This window comes from Pempheris klunzingeri, chromosome 18, assembly GCF_042242105.1.
Source record: "Pempheris klunzingeri isolate RE-2024b chromosome 18, fPemKlu1.hap1, whole genome shotgun sequence".
Taxonomy (NCBI): domain Eukaryota; kingdom Metazoa; phylum Chordata; class Actinopteri; order Acropomatiformes; family Pempheridae; genus Pempheris; species Pempheris klunzingeri.
The window spans coordinates 22430073-22449472 of NC_092029.1; the positions used below are offsets into that span (position 1 = coordinate 22430073).

The window sequence follows — 19400 nt, forward strand, 5'->3', positions numbered from 1 at the left end:
AAGTATTACTTTTTAAGGGGTTTTCACATTAAAGGTGGAAAAAGTTCTGAAATTATTTATCTTGGTCTCATTTTTTTACATCACAAAAACCTGGCATTAACAGGGCTGTGTAAACTTTTTATATCCACTGTATCTGTCTCTCCCCACAGAAATGAGGCGTAAAGGGAGAGCCACTTGGGATAACACTGATCAGGTCATACACATGTGGGTTTGTGGCAGCCGGAGCTGAGGAAGTGCCTCTGGTTAAAATAGAAGAGAACTGCCTCATTTCATCTGGAGCGATGAGGCATACTGGGGGTTATTCCCAGATTAAACATTACAATACATTATAATACCCTGAGGTAGCAACGGGACAGTGTGCAGGGGCCTTCCCCTATCATGGTCCCCCTACCCAGCTGTCTCCAGGAGGCTGGGGGTGTGAATGACCTTCATGCATCAGAGGAGGTTTTTCATGCTGCTGGTGGCTGTTAAGGATCACAGGGTCTGAGAAGGCTCTCCATGTGAGCAGAGATCCTACAGCCTCCTGATGAAGGAAGGCTAATGTTAGGAGTCTGATGTGGTGGGTCTGTCCTCTGGGGACACAGACCTACTGCCTAAGGCCGCCATGCTGTGGATCACTCACACCCTGCACACTCTGCAGACACATCCTCACTTAGCTCATGATGACGTTTCCGGTCTGAACAGCAGTAAAACAACCTGTTTGTTTCCACGTGAAGAGCCTGACGTAAAGCCCCTGTCGACCAATCAACTGCCGCGCACTGAAACCGGAAGTTGTAATTATCCCCAAAGCGACAGACTGGAGCAGCTTCTCACAGAACAGGGCAAACATTGCGCATTTTCAGCCTAAGTGTGTTTGTCGGTGAAGTGGCGGGATGAAACACAGCTCTACCGTCCCGGCTTTCCTCACCAAGCTGTGGACGCTGGTCGAGGACGCAGACACCAATGAATTTATTTGCTGGAGTCAGGTAACGTTAGGTTAACGCTACTGCTGGCTACTGTTAGCATCCAGCCATAAGCTAACAGCAAGCACACACTGGTGTCCCTGTAGTCAGACAGCCAGCGGGCTAAGCTAGCCAGAGAGATTAGCCTCACTAGTTAGCGTAGCATCACAGCCGCTGGGCTGGACGTTTGGTCGGCATGCAGCACCGCTAGCTGAGGCTAAGCATCGGCTGCTAGCCAGCCAGCTAGCTAGGCAGTCGTTTTCCCTCATTGTGTGCCTGCTGGGTAGCGGAGCCAGGTCCGGTGTGTGCGCTATGCCTCCATCAGCTGGGGGCACTGGGGGCAGGGCGTGACATGACCCACGACGGTAGATCCTCCTCCGAGATCTTCTGACTCTCATGGTGGTGTTCATTGTTTCCAGGAGGGCAACAGCTTCCTGGTGCTGGACGAGCAGCGGTTTGCCAAGGAGATTCTCCCCAAGTTGTTTAAGCACAACAACATGGCCAGTTTCATCAGGCAGCTGAATATGTGTAAGACAGCACTCATATACCCACGCATGACACACCCAGCGTGTTAGGTACCCTCTACCACACTGATGCAAAATTCATAAAAAATCCATCACTGCCATGAAGCAGCCCAGTTTGGTGGTTTCCATTGTTGCCCAGAAGAGCCTAATACAATCAGAGATGCTGCAGTGATATTAATCATGTCAGTCACTGACGTGGTGTGAATCATCTAATGGTTCAACTCTAATTATCCTGTAAGTCAGTGAGCGACCGTGCTGAATTATCGGCCCAGCGGTAGTATCAGGTTTTAGCAAGATTATACACAGTAGCATTTAATTCAATCTCTTAGAGAAAATACCTGCAGTTGTAGTTCCCACTGTGTCACTGTAGTCATTTTGGGCACCATATTTGTTTCTGTTATTTACTTTTTTGACATAAACCTCCTGGGAAGCGGCATCAGTGCACAGCGTAACCCATCACCATCTCAGATCCTCACAGTGTGTAGACTGTAAACACGCAGTACAACTATAGCATTAAGAATAGCTCTACTGTATGATGTCCTCTGATCATGGCCATGAAGATGCAAACAGACACAAAGCATTTGTATCTTCATGGACATCTGCATAAATATATTAGGAGAGAGAGTTGATTTTTCATATTTTTACCTGTGTGTGTTCAGATGGATTCCGTAAAGTGATGCACATTGACACAAGCATTGTGAAACAGGAGAGGGACGGTCCAGTGGAGTTTCAGCATCCCTACTTCAAACATGGACAGGATGACCTGCTGGAGAACATCAAGAGGAAGGTGCAGTGGTATCTGTTGTCTGTCTGTCTTCACTGGGCAACAAATAAATGTGATGTAGCCAAAGACCACATGACTCCAAGGGACTCCTGCAGTGTTTGATAAGCACGGGAAGCTCTCTTAACAAAAATACTAACCTTAAACTGGACGACTCAAAGAAAATCTAAAGCCCATCATATTTACAGTATGTGTACTCAGTGTCAGCCATTGCTAAACACGGTGAAGCCACTGGCCAAAGGAGGATCCATGTCATCTCTTTAAACAAACTCTGGCTGGGGTGCACTCCTATCAAAGCTGACAAAGAGACACTGGTGTCTATTAATATTTTGATAATAGAATAAATGCAATGTATTTGTATCGCACAGAGACACTGAGAGTATTGTGAATTCACAGCAGCATTTCCTTTGCAAAGTAGATCATATGTAAAGGTACAGTTGTCAAAAGACAGATGGAGTTCTCTTTGCTGCTGAAGCCCTCGTTCTGCTTTACTTTTGCTTTTTGTAAAGAGCATCAATGAATGAAGGAGAAGGAGATACTGAACATTAAACACTGAGAGAGGACGGCTGATTTATTGTGGTTATGATGGTCAAAATCCCCGTTGTCACACAGCATCGCCCCGCTGATGACTGACATAGCGCCCTGCCCACCCCTTGGTACCGCACATGATAAGAATCAGACGCAGGGTGTTTAAAATAAATCAGTATTGAGACATACAGAGACAGAAAGACGCATTTAAAGCTTCTTACTAAGTATTCTCTCTGCATCAAGACCCATGACCCATCTATCCCCTTTCTCAGTTGCTGGCTAATGTCAAGTCTTGTGCAAAGCTCATGATTTGCTGTCCTTCATGCTTCCAGTGTTAAGATGCTAAACACATGTCATGTGTGTCTTCAGGTTTCTAACACTCGGCCAGAGGACAGTAAGATGCGACAGGAAGACCTGACCAAGATCTTGGCGAGTGTTCAGAGTGTTCACAGCAAACAGGAGAACATCGATGCCAGGCTAGCAACACTCAAGAGGTGAGTCCAAGACTGTACAGGTTCTTCCAGAGAATATAAGTATAAATATAAGACAACTAACCAAACCAAACCAAACGGTTATGGAAAACCTCACTGGAGCAAATTCTATCAATAAAGGACAAACATATAGTATAGGACTGAAAAATGTACATCCCCTGAATTTGAAAATGTGTTTTAAAATTAAATGACTGGAGTTTTGTGCGTGTGTGCCACTTCTACCAACAGTATCTCCATGAAATAACAAAATAACACTTTGTGAGAAAAGTAATGCTGTGCAGTTTGGTTCAGCTGTGGTTCAAGTTAAATGCAGGTGAAAAGGCTTGGTTAGGGTTCTAGAAACAACACTGTCACAGTTTAATAGTGAGAATATCAGCGAACCCCTGTGCTGTAAGACAGAACCCAAACCCAGGTTTCTGGTCTCTGTTCAGTCTCTTTCTCATGGTTTATCTGCTCAGCCAGAGTACAGCCAGTTCCACTGTCTTGTGCATAGGGAAAGTTGTCAGAGCCTTTGGAGTTGTCCGTTTTTTGTTGTTTAGACTCCTTTAGAATCAGGTCATTTTCTCCACATTTATCACGTTATATGGCCAAAGCTGCCCTGGCCACCGTTCTGGGCACACCATTGGACCGACATGTCATGACCAAATTGGATGGCCGCCCATCCCACAGCCCCCCACAGCAGAGCGGTTATGGCATCTCATTTATGTAGTAATTCAGTTCCCATCCTTCCCCAGGGCTGAGGTGTTCCCACCCCTCATGGATTTTCAAGCTTTGTAGATGTTAATCTTTCTGTCATCTAGTGTATTTCCAGAAATCTGAAATACTAAGCTTTGTGCAAACAGGATTACAGTGTTACCGATATCTGATTTATAGTTACTAAGGTCTCCTAAAATTACAGTTAGTAATTTGATAGGATATTTTTTTATCATAGTTCATTATCCACGTTTGGACCTGCTCTGTCTGTCTGCCTGTCTGTCTGTCTGTCTGCCTGCTAATATTCACTTAGTTACTTGGTTGAAGCACCTTATTCTTGTCAGAAGTGTTCAAGCTCAGCCAGGTTGGATGGGGAGTGTCAATGCACAGCTGTTTTCAGGTCTCTCCAGAGATGCTCTGCTGGGTTCGGGGCCATCCAGGACTTTTACAGTTTTCCCAAAGCCACTTGTGTTTTCTTGGTGCTATGCTTCAGGTCGTTGTCGTGTTGAAAAGTGAACGTTCGCCCCAGCCTGTGATCCTGAGCTCTCTGGAAATGGGTGACAGTCAAGATTGCTCTATATTTTTTCTGCATCCATCTTTCCCTCTGTCCTCAATCAGTCCCCATTGCAGAAGGTGATGCTCAGCGTCTGGGTTCCTCCACACATGCTGTAGTATTGTGACCAAATAGTTCAGTCTTTCTAGCTTCAGTCCAGAGGATTTTGCTTCTCATGGCCTGAGAGCTGTTTAGATGCCTTTTGGCAAACTCTCCGTAGCAGGTGGTCAGAGAGTGAGGAATGGGTCTCATTCATAGTGACCGATGGGTCCCTGATAACCTGCCAAAGGCCCTCCGTCCACTATTGAACATTAAGCTTCAGATCAAATTCCAGGTGTTGGGAACTGGGTCTGGATTTCACCTTGGGCAAAATTTTCCTACTTATCTGACCAGAATTATTTTGTACCCTTTGCTGACAAAGTGTCTGACTGTGCCCCTCTGACCTGTGGCGTTCCTCAGGGTTCAATCCTGGGACCAATTTTACAGAGAATCCTCGGCTTTTCACCAAGACATCTTTTTCAGAAATGGCATCATTTTTGACTCTTAGAAACACCCAAAGTTAGTTATTAAATCCTGTGATTTTCATATGACAAACTTTGCCATCTTTTCTCATCTTTTTAACAGCCTGAACAAATCCATTATTTTGTCTTCTCACATCTGGATTATTTTAATGCTGTGCATTCTTTGTAACCCAGGCTTAAGCTTGGGGGTCAGAGGACCTTGAGGTTTGATCAGCAAACACTGAATGTTTTTAACTCTCAAAACCCTCTATTTCTGGAAATGGTCTGTATTTGTATAGCACCTTTCTAGTCGTTGTATTGATGCTTCCTTCCACAGATTTCTAACAGTTGTTGCTTGTGTTTGTTATAGTTTATTTAGATGCTGTCTAATTTTGAGACTGCGGAGTACCTTGTCACCCAGGTTGTTAAAAGTCCTGTATAAATAAAGTTTTACTGCCTTACTGGTGTTGATTGTTGGCACGAAGTCACTGACTAGCTATTAGCTACACCAGTCATCATTTTTAGCTGTTGTATGTGTGTGTTAGCTGTCAGTGTGTTAGAAACTCCTGTCAATATAGTGCAATAGAAAACACCAAAACCAACAGTGCAGCTTTAAGATAACCATTAGAGCTGAAAAACACCTTTGTGATGACATGTCAGAGACTAATGGCGCGTTTCCACTAGTACCTACTCAGCTCGACTCAACCTGGTTTGGTTGCGTTTCCACCAGCGCTAGTACCAGGTACTATTTTAGTACTTCCTCGGCCGGGGTTCCAAGCGAGCTGAGTCGAGCTGAAAATGCGACGTCACCAGACTGCAGGCCACTGATTGGCCAGGGAGCGGCGTCACTTGATGAGTCACGAAAGCGACTCGTTCACAAGAATCAAACCCGCCGTTTTTAAAACCCTGGAAACAGACAGCGTTTTTATTATTTCTGTGAACGAGGTAAACGGATACACGCAAACCAAACCCTCCATGTCCTTAGTTGTGTTTGTTTGTGCCGCATACAAATTACGCCACCGGAGTTTCGGCCTGCCTTGCTATGACGACCACTTTGAGGTGGTATACCACTGAGTTGAGCTGAGTAGGTACTAGTGGAAATGCGCCATAATTCCTGCTTCAGCACTGAACACTGTCATTGAACAGGGTTGGTACTGGCGTCCGTTCTCTCCACTGTAAATGAAGCTTAACTTGTTCTGTTCTGCAGGGAGAATGAAGCTCTGTGGAGGGAGATCTCAGATCTGAGACAGAAACATGCCCACCAACAACAGCTCATCAAAAAGGTGAGCACTGCACTACGCTGACTCTGACCCGTCAGTTCAGGCTACCTGCAAGTGTCCTCAGATTTTGGAAAGGTTTCTTAAACACAGTTCATTCTGATGGAGGTGTTTACAGGAGTTAAAACCTTTCAAACCCATTCAACAGTGGATCATTTCCTATCAATTTGTTCATAGTAAAGCACTGATACTGTCTCTTTCAGCTCATCCATTTCATCGTCACATTGGTACAGAACAACCGCATCCTGAATTTAAAACGCAAAAGGTGAGTTCACACTGTGTTACAGTGAGTCCTGGTCCTTTAAATGACTGTGGCTCCAAACCCACGGCCCTGTGCCTGTCACAGAGGCACTGATGGAGTGATCACTGCTTAGAACTAGTCAGTGAGTAACTGTAACTGTTGCAGGACTCTCTCAGTGTGGACTGCAGTCTGTATCAACTGTAAACGTTTGTGTTTTTGACAGGCCAATTCTCATGAACAGCAACGGAAAGAAGCCCAAATACATCCATCAGATCTATGATGAGAAAGTGTGTGTGGAACAGGTCAGTAAATAGCAGCATGTAGTGAAATAAACATGGGAACCGTTGACCATAGTGAACATCTGTGAATTACAATTTTCCTGATGTGTAACTGCTCGTATTTTACTTTTTAAACATACATACCTGGTTATTTTTTGCTTTTAAGTAGCTAATGTTGAATTATGTGATGGGTTTTATGGGATTAGTTGTGAGGTGTAACTTTTCTGACTGTGTGTGTTCTATTTAGTCGTCCGTCAACAGTCTGAATGGTGTGAAGGGCTCTGAGCTATCAGACGATGTTATCATCTGTGATCTGACTGACGCTGATACAGAGGTGACAGCTGAGGTCACGGAGGGGTCACCCCGGGCCTACGAGCAAGGGTAAGACTGTTTCTGTCCCTTTGACTCGGTGAGCGACATTCCCACTGTTCTACAGCTCTCTGCTGCCACATGGTCACATGAGGCTACGCTGCTAGCAGCTGCAAAGCAAATCTTCCTGTCAAAGGGGAGTTCTTCCTGCCACTGTGTCCTAATATAGTATCTGATGCTGCTCATGTGGGGATTCTTGAATCCTTAATGTTGAATTCCTGAATCGTTGGGTTTGGTCTAGACCTGCTCTTTATGGAAAGAGTCTTGAGATAACGCTGTTATGAATTGGTGCTATATAAATAAAGATTGATTGAGAAGAATAAACGTTGCTCATATCTGAAGAACAAGGTAAGTGACTCTCAGTGATGGCAAATGTTTGAGTCAGTATAACGAGGTGTGGTGAAAAAGTTCACACACTGTTCTTGTGGTGAACGAACAGAGCGCAGCACAGTAGCCTCAGGCAAAACACAGTATGTGATTATGTCCATTCAGTTTAACTGAACTTAAATGTACATTTATGTTTGAAGGCAGGAAGAAGACCTGCAGGACAATCGCCTGCATATGAGAGAAACTTGGTCAGATGTTGATTGAATCAGTACATCAAACTAACGTCTTGGCTCCCACAGAGCTTCATACTTCAGAGTACGGGTTCTGTAGGGGCTGAAGGGATTGTTTATATATTGACATAAATACAAGAGCAGCGTGAGGGAATCTTCCTTCCAACAAAACAGACAGAGCTGACCGTAGGAGCAGCCGCTAAGCAGTGTTGTCAGCAGTGACGCAGTGTCATTAATGACATGCCGTTTGAAAATGTCCTCCCTCAGCGACGTAGAAATCGTGGAGGTGGAGCTGGACAGCTGCATGGTGCTGCCAGCTGAGATGGAGGTGAGCACCACCTGCACAAACGACATCAAACAGACGGAGGCCGGCATGGCAGCAGACGACGGCCAGAGGAGCAGCACTTTAGACAGCGGCGCCCTGCAGCTCAATAAAGCCTCAGGCCTGAGTCTGGAGGACCCCGTCAAGATGATGGACTCCATACTGAACGAGAACGGAGTGATATCACAGAACATCAACCTGCTGGGCAAGTAAGTGTCAGCCTTAATTGGAATTCTTCTACTTTAAAATGCTTATCCAAGTGGCTTCGTAACACATATGTAATGTTTAATGGCCAAGAGAATGGTGAGTCTGAATCACTGTTCTGATTAGAAAACCCCTCGGGCCACCTTAGAAAGCCCAACGATGTCAGAATGCTATGCTAAGGTCAGATTGTTAACATGCACACATGCACTGTGGGCCTACCAGCCTCTTCCCCCATCTCCTGCAAAGCTGCTGAATTAGGCACATTACACCTCAGTTCCACGATTGAACATATAGTACTCCGATAGCGCTTTCAGACAGACACGGTTCTGGTTCTGGCTCCGGCTCCGGCTCCATTCTGGAGTCTCAGAACCTTGGTGCTTTCTGGGGAACCACCCGCATTCACACCAGTTTAAGCTGAACCCAAGTGGGAGGACGTTACTCCGCGTTACTCAGGCGGAAGTAAACACAACACCGGCAAAATGGCTAATCGCATGGATTATCGGCAAGCTTTCATTGACACGCCCACTGATGGTGTCACGGTTCGCGTAGAAGAAACAACTATTTTTTGGTTCCAGCTGAGAACCAACTTTTCAGGTTCCAAACCAATTTTTTTAAGTTTAAACGCGCCGGGCGGTTCAAAATTAGCTTCGGGAACCGGCACGGAGCCCTGCCGGTGTGAAAGCGCTATGAATGTGACGATATCCAGCCTCAAACACGAAGCCCCTCATTCTTCAGTCAGATGAATAAAACCAGCAGTCCTCCTCATGTTCGAGATCCTTAGGCGATGTTCCATTGCACCCATCACTGGCCAGCTTCGTGTTTTCAATCGAAGTTCACTTTGTGACATTCTACACTGAAGCACAGCAGTGGGGGGCAGTGATCCTCTCTGCTACCTCAAACCCGCAGGAGTAGAACAGCACCCAGAGTCCAAAAACCTGGCCCACAGTGTTTGTTTTTCCCTTCAGCCCACAGCTACTGTTGTAGTGCAGCCCTGAACCTTTTGTGTGTGTGTGTGTGTGTGTGTGTGTGTGTGTGTGTTGTGTGTTGTGTGTTGTGTGTTGTGTGTTGTGTGTGTGTGTGTGTGTGTGTGTGTGTGTGTGTGTGTGTGTGTGTGTGTCGTCAGGGTGGAGCTGATGGACTACCTGGACAGCATTGACTGCAGTCTGGAGGACTTCCAGGCCATGCTTTATGGAAAACAGTTTGGCATCGATTGTGATGTCCTAGAGGTAAAATGATCACACTGAATCACTACACATTTACCTGACGGCTGCTTCCACAGACTTCACACAGCACAGCCAGTGGCTTTAATGTCAGCACTGTGGATCTGCTGACATACTGGTGACAGCTTCACACGTGGTGGCAGAAGGTGTTTTAACAAGGTGAAGCACGAAGGGTTAATATTAGTATGTTTCACTTCCTCACAGTCACCAACACTGAATGTTTTTCTAGAAGCATGATTTAGGGGAGAAGTACGTACAACGACAATGGAGTCAGTAGAGCTGAGACAGATAAGATATTCCTTTATTAGTCCCACAACGTTACAGCAGCAGTGGGTAACACAGAGCGACCAGTACAATACAGCACAAACTATAGATAATAGAACTAGTGGACGGGGATGTAAACAGGAGGAGAAATAAAATATGTACATTTTAGACAAGAGGAAGTATAGAAATAGAAACAATATACAAAGGGGGAATATAAAGAAGCCGTTGTCCCAGATAGCCAGATCAAGTAGCATGTACGGGGAAATCCTAGCATGAGCAGGTAGAAAGGACAGCATAGTGTAGGGACACACTGCAACTATGGAGGATATCCACTGTGTAGCCTACACTGCAAACACCTCATATTGGTCTCAGCTCAACTTGAGAATAGATTTTCACCCAGGACACGAGGGCTGTGGCTTCATTAGTGAGTTAGTCAGAGGTGGTATTCAGTTAACATCCCTCATGAAGGCTCTACTGGTCACTTTGTGTTCAGACGGGTTCAGAGAGCAGTAGATTCACCTGTGTGTTTAACAGAGAGGTGTTTCTGGTATTAGTCCAACCTCATTCATAGAAGTGGGCTGGACAAAATAACAGCTGCCAGTCTAGCACAGTCCAGTCCAACAGCAGTACAGTCCCATCCTCCAAAATGAGCACACAGGTGTTGTGCTTTAACAAGTGGTAATGTTCAATTTGGCTATCAGAAATAATTAATAATTATCAAAGATAATTAATAATTATTAAAATAAATGAACTTTGATTAAAGTCCACCTCGATTGGGGCACCACCTCGAAAAACGAGGAAAAGACATCAGTTTTAATTGATTTAGTCTCATAAAAGTACTAAACTATCAATTTGGAATTATGTTTTATAATTAATTTAATAATTACTACCAAAATTACCACATTGATAGCTAGCTGAAGGATTTTGGAGTTCTTGATAGTGTAGAGGTTGGCAGTGTTCACCCTTGTACAACATTAAAGGAGAGGTATTAAAACATTTATTAAAACAGAGCAAAACGCAGGGACATCATTTGTTACTCATTAAGGTGAAGGACTTGTACTTTGGTTGTAAGTACAGCTGAAGCAGAGAAGGTATTAAAGACAGAAACAAAATCAATCAAACTAAGTCTCTATGACTAAACTAACACATAATAAGAGTGTGTGTGTGTGTGTGTGTGTGTGTGTGTGTGTGTGTGTGTGTGTGTGTGTGTGTGTGTGTGTGTGTGTGTGTGTGAGTGTGAGTGTGAGATAAGGCTGAGGAATGTGAGATGGGTCCCACAAAGGTGGGGGAGAGAGACCAAATGGTGATGACCAGACCCCCTGGGGTGTGGGGCAAAGGAGACAAAGGAAGCTAAGTGCTGTTAGCTTAGCTTTGTCCCTCAGTGGCCTGTTGCAGACTGTGTGTGTGTGAGAGATAAAGGTGCCAGGTTAAGACAGGATGGTTAGTTTGTAGACCCTGTGTCTGTGTGAACAAACTAACATCAACTAAACTTAATGGCTGCACAGTAATCTACAACACATCACAGTAATCAAACTCAATGAACATTAAAGCAAGTCAATACATTAACAGGGGTAAACCATGTATGCAGTAATGCTATGCTAATTATGCCCAGTTAGAGTTTGTTACCAGTCCTTAAAGGGGAGACGAAGTGTCCTTGAGGATGCTGCTTTCTCAGCCTGTTGCTGGAGGAAAGGTGTGGTTCTTGTCCGTTGCTGTGTGGTTGCAGGCTGGAGGAATCCGGTCGCTCCTTTGTTCTTGTTAGTTAGCAGCTCTGTGCTAACTTGCTGGAGTGCTCTTGTTGTTGGTTATCAGCTGGCAGACTCTGGGTCGTGCCTGCTGGCGCTGATCTGCTTACTTCAGGCAGGACCTTGTGTCGCTACCATGAAGGAGGTGGCTGTTCTGGTACAACCACACTGAGGCAGAGCTTAGCTGAATTGAGCTTCTCTCCTCTTCAGGAGAGATCAGGAGAGCTGGTCTCTCCTCTTCAGGAAAGATCAGGAGAGCTGGTCTCTCCTCTGCAGGAGAGACATCAGGAAAAGAGGGGGGAGATGTCTCTCCTCCAGGAGAGGCATCAGAAAGAGAGAGTTGGTGGTCTCTTCTCTTCAGGAGAGACGTCCGGAAAAGAGAAAGTTCAGTGGGGGTGAACTGGTTTTGTTGGCCTGAGGTCGTAAAATCATGTGTCCCCTCCGGCCAATGGCGACTGTGGAGCTGGGTGCGGGGGTGATTTCATACCTATTTGTGAAACTAGGGGACATTGGGGAAAGGAGTCCAATAGTTTTACAGACAAAGAAACATGCGGTTTCACTATGTGCTATTCACTGTATAGTGAAGCACAACACAGGTGAATCTCCACGTCTGTGAATCAGCTTCAACACAAACCGAACTCCATAAGACATAGATGTTTGTTTGTCTGTTCAAAACATCAGTGCTTTGTCTCGTAGTGGGGCTTCACTTTGCCTCCTTTAATAATGGCCACGGTGTGGCAACATATAAGACTCACTGACGAACATGTGACTTCATGTGTGTGTCTGTCTAGTCTGGACTAAAAGCACTTTTCTATGTCTAGTGCACGCCATGTGAAATGACCTTTCTCTGACTGGCCTCTCTGTTGTCTCTCGTCTCTCCCGTGTATGGATCTCACTCACCGACTCCAGCTGTGATGCTTCAGGACGCACAGATTTGATTGGTTAAGATAGAAACGCTCTGTTAATGTTCTATAAGGTCCAGGTCCAGTCAGGACGGCGGTCCACCTGTTAGTGACCTGGGCCCTGTGTGGACAGATGATTACAGTGACCAGTAACTCTGTCACAGGACATGTGGAACTGTTTAGTCTGACAGAACGAGGCTGTTTTTGTTCATCATTTTGTCTGTGTTTCTCAGGAGAGTGTTTCCTCCAAAGAGAACCTGGCACAGCTAAACAGAGGCAGGACAGAGGAAGACCACGCAGGTGAGAGAGGACACTCACACTCACACACTCCTGCACCATCATACCTGTCCAAAGACTGTCAAACACCTGCAGGGACATAAATGGTTCAGTCCTGTTTAGACAGCTGTTAATTAGCTGGTGATGGAAGAAAACAGGAAATAAAATGGGTTTTAATTAAACTTGTAAATCACCATGAGCACAGAATCAGCTCAGCTGGATGGACGTTTCTGTTAGGGTGAGAAGAGCTGCTGAAACAGATGATGGTGGTGGTGGTGGTGGTGGTGGTGGTGGTGGTGGTGGTGGTGGTGATGATGAATCACTGCTGCAGATCGTCGGCCACTCGTCATGTTTTTCAATAATATACTGCTAATCTTTTAGTCACACTCCTATTGTTAGTGCTATAGTCACTGTTAGTACGCTGGGTGCTGTTTGTGTTCTCTCTCTCTCTCTCTCTCTCTGTCTCTCTCTCTCTCTCTCTGTCCAACCTCCACCCAACATGGACCCCTACAGAAGCCGCCCACATTGAGCCTGGTTCTGTTCCAGGTTTCTTCCCGTTAAAGGGGAGTTCTTCCTCCACTGTTTCCTAATATAATACCTGATGCTGCTCATGTGGGGATTCTTGAATCCTTAATGTTGAATTCCTGAATCGTTGGTCTCTCTCTAATTAAAGAGTTTGGTCTAGACCTGCTCTTTATGGAAAGAGTCTGGAGATAACGCTGTTGTGAATTGGCGCTCTATAAATGAAGATTGACTGATTGATGATGGTGGTGATGATGATGGTGGTGGTGATGAAGATGCTGGTGGTCTGTTGCTGTTGTCCACAGATCAGGTTGTGTTCCTGTGTGTTCGGTGTTGACTGGGCTCAGGTGGGCTGACGTGTTTTGTCCTGAACTCCTCCTGTGTCCTATGTTCAGATAAGCAGTTGATCCAGTACACGTCCTGCCCCCTGCTGGCCTTCCTCGATGGCTGCACCCATCCTGCAGAGCTGGATCTGAGCACCAGCGGCAGCACCAGCCACCTCCTGCCGTCCTCCTCCGCCGACGCTGCGGTGGAGGCCGCTCCGCCCTCAGAGCTGCTGGACAGCGGCCTCGAGTCGAAGCAGCCGAGCCGGAGCTCCCTAATCCGCCTGGAGCCCCTGACAGAGGCCGAGGCCAGCCAGGAGACGCTCTTCTACCTGTGTGAACTGAGTCCTGCTGGACTGGAGGCCGACTCCACCCAGCTGGACAGAGTGTGAGCAGGAGGCTGCCGCAGGCACATACACATTTCATCCCTCCATCACGCTGTGTTCATGCTCCCACACCCCCCTGGCCCGGCCCGTCTGTCGGACCAACACACCTGAAGAGGACAGCAGGCCGTGTCTCCACCACACACACACAGACACACACAGAGACACACACACACACACACACACACACACACACACACACACACACACACACACAGACACACAGACACACACACAGACACACACACACACACACACACACACACACGGGCTGTCAAGCCTTCTACTGATCAAATAACCAACCGAGCGCTCACCCTTGGCACTTTTACAGTCAAGACTTTTGCATTGAAGACAACATTTGAGTTCCAGAAATTCTAAATAATAAAGCAGTTATTGATAATGATAGTTTATCAACCTCTGGCAGGTTATTAACCCTCTGAACCTAAAAATTACTGCTTCTCCATTATCCAGCAGGTGGCTGCCTATCCATACACCCAAAGCATGATGGGAACCGTAGTGCTAAAACACCAAACGTTCTTATCCAACATGGAAATAAAAAGAAAAACAAGTGGCCAAAGCCATGAGACGCAGCTTTGTTTTTAGTGTTATGTAGAACATTTGGCAGCAGGGAGGCTCCAGACCCCCCATCAGGGACCTCACACCCCTGGAACAGTGACTCCTGTGTGGGCACAACGTTTGATTTAGACGGTCCTACATCCTGTAGACTCTGGAATGAATGAAGGAGAGTGTGTGGCCTGTCGGAGAAGACAGGGACTCCTCCAGGAGGCTTGAATAGAGAGAAACCTGTCGCTCTTTGGTGTGAAGAGTTCTGTATTTCCATGACTTGAATGTTTTCTTCACTGCAGTGGTCTGGGCTGTAAAACAGCTCAGAGGCCCAGACCGACTGGTTAAAGCACAGAGGACAGAGCGTGTCTATGAGCACAGCCTCCGCTCTGTGCTGGGGGGCACACGCACACGCACACACACACACACACACACACCTGTTGTGTGATGTGCTCACATCACTGGAGCATCAGTGAGAAGGCCTCCTCACCTCCAATGAACTGAACCTTTTCTATGTACGTCTGAACATCTATTTATTTAGATTTGTGTTTGAGTTGTGTTTTGCTACATCTGAGTCCCCGAGCTCCTCATTACGCCACGTTCCTTCTCGTGGTGGTGTTAGCCTGAGTTTGCTCCTGGAACGGCCCTTTCTTACATTCAGCTCCTGAGGGCAGCGCTGTAGAGAGCCGGGGCAAACAGTGAGTTTAACCAGAGACACACAAGAGACAAACAGATCGCCAACGCTCGTCTCACTGTCTCCACATCAGGATGGAGTCCATGTCACAGGAGGGCACAAACACTTTAGTGTAGCTGTGCAGTGTGTGTGTGTGTGCTGAAGGCTCTGAGCTTCATTTAGTTTCTCCTCTAATCTTCACTCCAGGTCCACTGAGCTGCTCCTACAGGAGCTCCACGTAGCTTTTATCATGTGATGACAACTGATGAAGACAGCAAATTGGAAAGCTCTGATAAAAGCTAGTAAGTGGACCTTGAGTTAAAAATCATTTTGCCAAACAGAAACAAGCAAGTTTAAAGTTTCATCTGATCCAACACCAACGATCTCTTTAAGGAGGAGGAGATGAAGGTGGTTGTCAATGACACCCACACACACACAGCGACTACAGAGTATATAAAGTTTGTTGGACCGTATCGTATCGTACAGTCATGATAAACCAAGCAGCACATACTGAAGCCACCACGGCCCCCCCAGCCTCAGGCAGCAGCACCGAGCTCCTGAACTGAAGCGGCTTGAACAGGATCAGGTGGTGTGGCTGCACCCTGCAAGGACGGAGTGAGAAACACTGTTAGTGGGGATGCTTGAACAGCGAGTCTCTCAAAGGAACAATGAACTAAAGTCTGCCAGTATCACTTTATCTTCAGCCTGACGTGGGCGGCGGGGGGTCATGTGATGTGGTGCACCTAGTGGCTGGACACTAGGCTGCAGATAGTCGATGCTGCCGTCAGCTTTGTTCCTCTTCCAGTCTCACTTTGAATCATCAGGAATGAGAGCCGTTGTTCCAAAACATCAAGGAGCAGGAAACGTCACCCCAACGAGCGCCCTGACAGAGCCCTGGTCACCACGTCACACTATTCACAGTTTGAGGTTTGTGTGTGTGTGTGAGAAGTCAGAGGCCTGGTCTCAGAGCTGGGTGTGACGCCGGTGAGCTTCCTGATGCCTCGATGTGTCCTCACAGAGCAGCTCCCCTCCTCCGCTCTGATAAAGAAGTGCCTGCATCCTGCCCGTGTCCTCTGCTACACTTCAGATGCTGTTTAGTCTGCTGTGGGAGGTCACAGAGGTCACATGACCCCTGTGTGACCAGCTGTCTGTTATTGTTGTGAGGCTCGCAGTTCTAATAAATCGAACGCCGCCGTGTCCACGTGTCCTTCATTTGGAGGTCAGAGAGAGCGATACACACTGCAGCAGATCGTCCTCCCTGAGGGGCCCAGCTGCTGAACAGCTGTACAGAGGTGAGGTATGGTCACTTTATGGCCTCAGTGATAGAAGCAGGGTGGACATTAGAATAGAAACGCCTGTATGAAGAATAAAGAAGAGAATTAAAGAAAAGAGACAAGCTCCCTGGTATAACTCCCAGACACGCGAACTTAAGCAGCATTCACGAAAACTAGAAAGGACATGGCGGGCCACCAAATTGGAAGACTCACGTTTAATCTGGCAAGATAGTCTTAAAACCTATAGAAAGGCCCTCTGTAATGCCAGAGCTGCCTACTACTCTTCATTAATAGAGGAAAATAAAAGCAGCCCTAGATTCCTTTTTAGCACAATAGCTAGGCTGACAGGAGCCAGAACTCTATTGATCCTTGTGTTCCCTTAGAGCTCAGCAGTAACGACTTCATGAGCTTTTTTAATGATAAAATTCTAACTATTAGAGACAAAATTCAGCACCTCCTGCCCTTAACAGGGTCTGGTCCAACCTCAAACCTAGGAACCATAGAAACAGCAGTTAGACCTGATGTGTACTTGGACTGTTTTTCTCCAATTGATCTTGCTGAATTGACCTCAATAATCTCCTCATCTAGACCATCAACTTGTCTCCTAGACCTCATTCCTACTGGACTACTTAAAGAGGTCCTGCCCCTAATTAACACGTCAGTCTAAATCAGTCTCTACTAACAGGCTATGTACCGCAGTCCTTTAAAGTAGCAGTAATTAAACCTCTCCTGAAAAAGCCTACTCTTGATTCAGGTGTGTTAGCTAACTATAGACCTATATCCAACCTTCCCTTTCTCTCCAAGATCCTGGAGAAAGTTGTAGCTAATCAGCTGTGTAATTTTCTAAACTCTAATAGCCTATTTGAGGATTTTCAGTCAGGTTTTAGAGCGAACCACAGCACAGAGACAGCACTGGTGAAGGTTACAAACGACCTCCTTATGGCATCAGACAGAGGACTTCTCTCTGTACTGGTCTTGTTAGACCTGAGTGCTGCTTTTGACACCATTGACCATCACATCCTGTTACAGACTGAAACAGTTCATTTGCATAAAAGGAACTGCATTAACCCTTGTACATTTTCTACATTTTTTGCATTTTTCAATTAAAAATACTCAATAATTTTGCCAATGTTAATGGTAATGAGACATAATTTTGCAAGGATATCAGTCTTTTATCAAGTTTTAAGATTTCAACTTTGAATGTAATAACAGAACTATAATACACTGTGGAGAGAAGAAAGTTCCACCTTTCTCCCTTAAAACATTTTTGCACCATTGACTCCCATTAAAACATCACTTTTTGATCCTACTCTAATTAGACCATAAAATAATGTTTAACATATGATTACCTTTTCAATCTAAGCTTTTGGCTTGAAAATTGTAGTTTTTTTTATTATCCATCACATGACATCATTTACCACTCTATGGCTGAGGGCTCCATTATATGCTGTTTCAGTGAATCCTATTTCTGTTGCATTTCTCACTATTGCTCCCCAACAGAATACATGATTGCAACTAAAATGGTCTGAGTGTGTTGGCAATGATGTAAAAGTGTGGTATGAATGTGTGTATTGAGAAATTATTTGATGAGTGTGTGTGTATGTGTGTGATTGTGTACAGGGAGTTAGAAAGTCTTTTTTGCTCATCACATTTTGCACATCCCTATCGCTATCTTTCTTATGCCCACAGACCACATGCACCCACTCACCCCCCCGCCCACACACACACACCTGTTCGAAGCCCCCATACACACTAAAGCACTTGTAAAAAGCAATCAAAGTCAAAAGGTCAAAGAATCTAAGAGGAGCACTCTAGCTTTTTTTTTTGACCAAAGCAGTCTTTTTTTGTTTTGGTTTACAGTGCAGCATGTTTATACAGGTGCTGTGTCTGCAAACCTAGTACTGCACGTAGCTTGCTTGGCTGGTCATTGTCACTGAGGCAAGACACTTTTGTGTTAGAGGAGGCTCTGACTGCTGTCCTTCAGTCGTCTGAGAACGAGGAGGAGATGTCCGGCACAGACACAGGCACTGAGGACACATCGGGCTTCACCTGAAATTCATCCAAATGGGTCTTCCTGGAAGACCCAGGCGGAGGCTGCTGCTGGTCCACACTAGTGGTTCAGGTCAGAGGAAAGGGAAGAGCCAGCAGCAGAAGCCAGGCCCTCAGCAAAATGTGCACAGGCAGTGCCCAGTATGGATGCAAAGTATACATGACAGTGATCTGCAGGTCCTGCTCCACTGAGTGATCTCTCTCATCATTTGTCAATATATTCCCAAAATGCCATTAAAGGGTTAAAATGAATTAATAAATACATGAAAACTTAATAGTTATGATCAGGACTGAGGTTGTTCAAAAGATTTAATGCATTGAAAGTGAAAAAAAATATTAATGTATAATATTTTTATAGCACTTTTTGAACAGAACATTTTTTTCACAAAGGATAAAAGGTGGCATATTTTGTACATAAACTCACACTGCTCAAAAAATAATAATGCATTCAAATCAATGTTGTTGTCAGTTATTGACACATCCAAGGATATAATTGCCCCCCCCAAAAAAAAATTCCAGTTTGCAATTAGTATATGGAAAATATTTCATATTTTGTGTTTTTCTCATTTGAAAAATTTGGTTTTATATTCCCAAAATGGCATTAAAGGGTTAAAAATATTTAATAAATACATGAAAACTTAATAGTTATGACCAGGGCTGAAGTTGGTCAAAAGATTTAATGCATTGAAAGTGAAAAAAAATGTTAATGTATAATATATAGCACTTTTTGGAACAGAACATTTTTTGCATGAAGGGTGAAACGTCATTATTTTCCGACACAAGGGTTAAGCTGGTTTAAGTCCTATTTATTAGATCGATTTCAGTTTGTACGTTAACAATGAGTCCTCTGTCCACACTGAAGTTAGACATGGAGTTCCACAAGGTTCAGTGCTTGGACCAATACTCTATGCTTCCTCTGGGTAATATTATCAGGAAGCACTCCATT

General features: G+C 45.3%; 1 protein-coding gene across 2 annotated transcripts; it reads left to right on the top strand.

Moving 5' to 3' along the window:
• The first annotated feature begins 790 nt into the window (after positions 1-790).
• Positions 791-16328, top strand: hsf2 (heat shock transcription factor 2). Of its 2 annotated transcripts, XM_070849742.1 has the most exons (12): positions 791-965; positions 1361-1469; positions 2125-2252; positions 3144-3268; positions 6219-6294; positions 6492-6553; positions 6753-6831; positions 7055-7188; positions 8001-8264; positions 9383-9485; positions 12624-12690; positions 13584-16328. In XM_070849742.1, exons 1-12 carry the CDS (start codon positions 873-875, stop codon positions 13901-13903), a joined length of 1560 nt encoding a protein of 519 aa, XP_070705843.1. In that variant the 5' UTR covers positions 791-872; the 3' UTR covers positions 13904-16328. The 2 variants fall into 2 exon arrangements, with proteins under 2 accessions (XP_070705843.1, XP_070705844.1); XM_070849743.1 differs by lacking the exon at positions 1361-1469 and having other exon boundaries at positions 828-965.
• The last annotated feature ends 3072 nt before the right edge of the window (positions 16329-19400 follow it).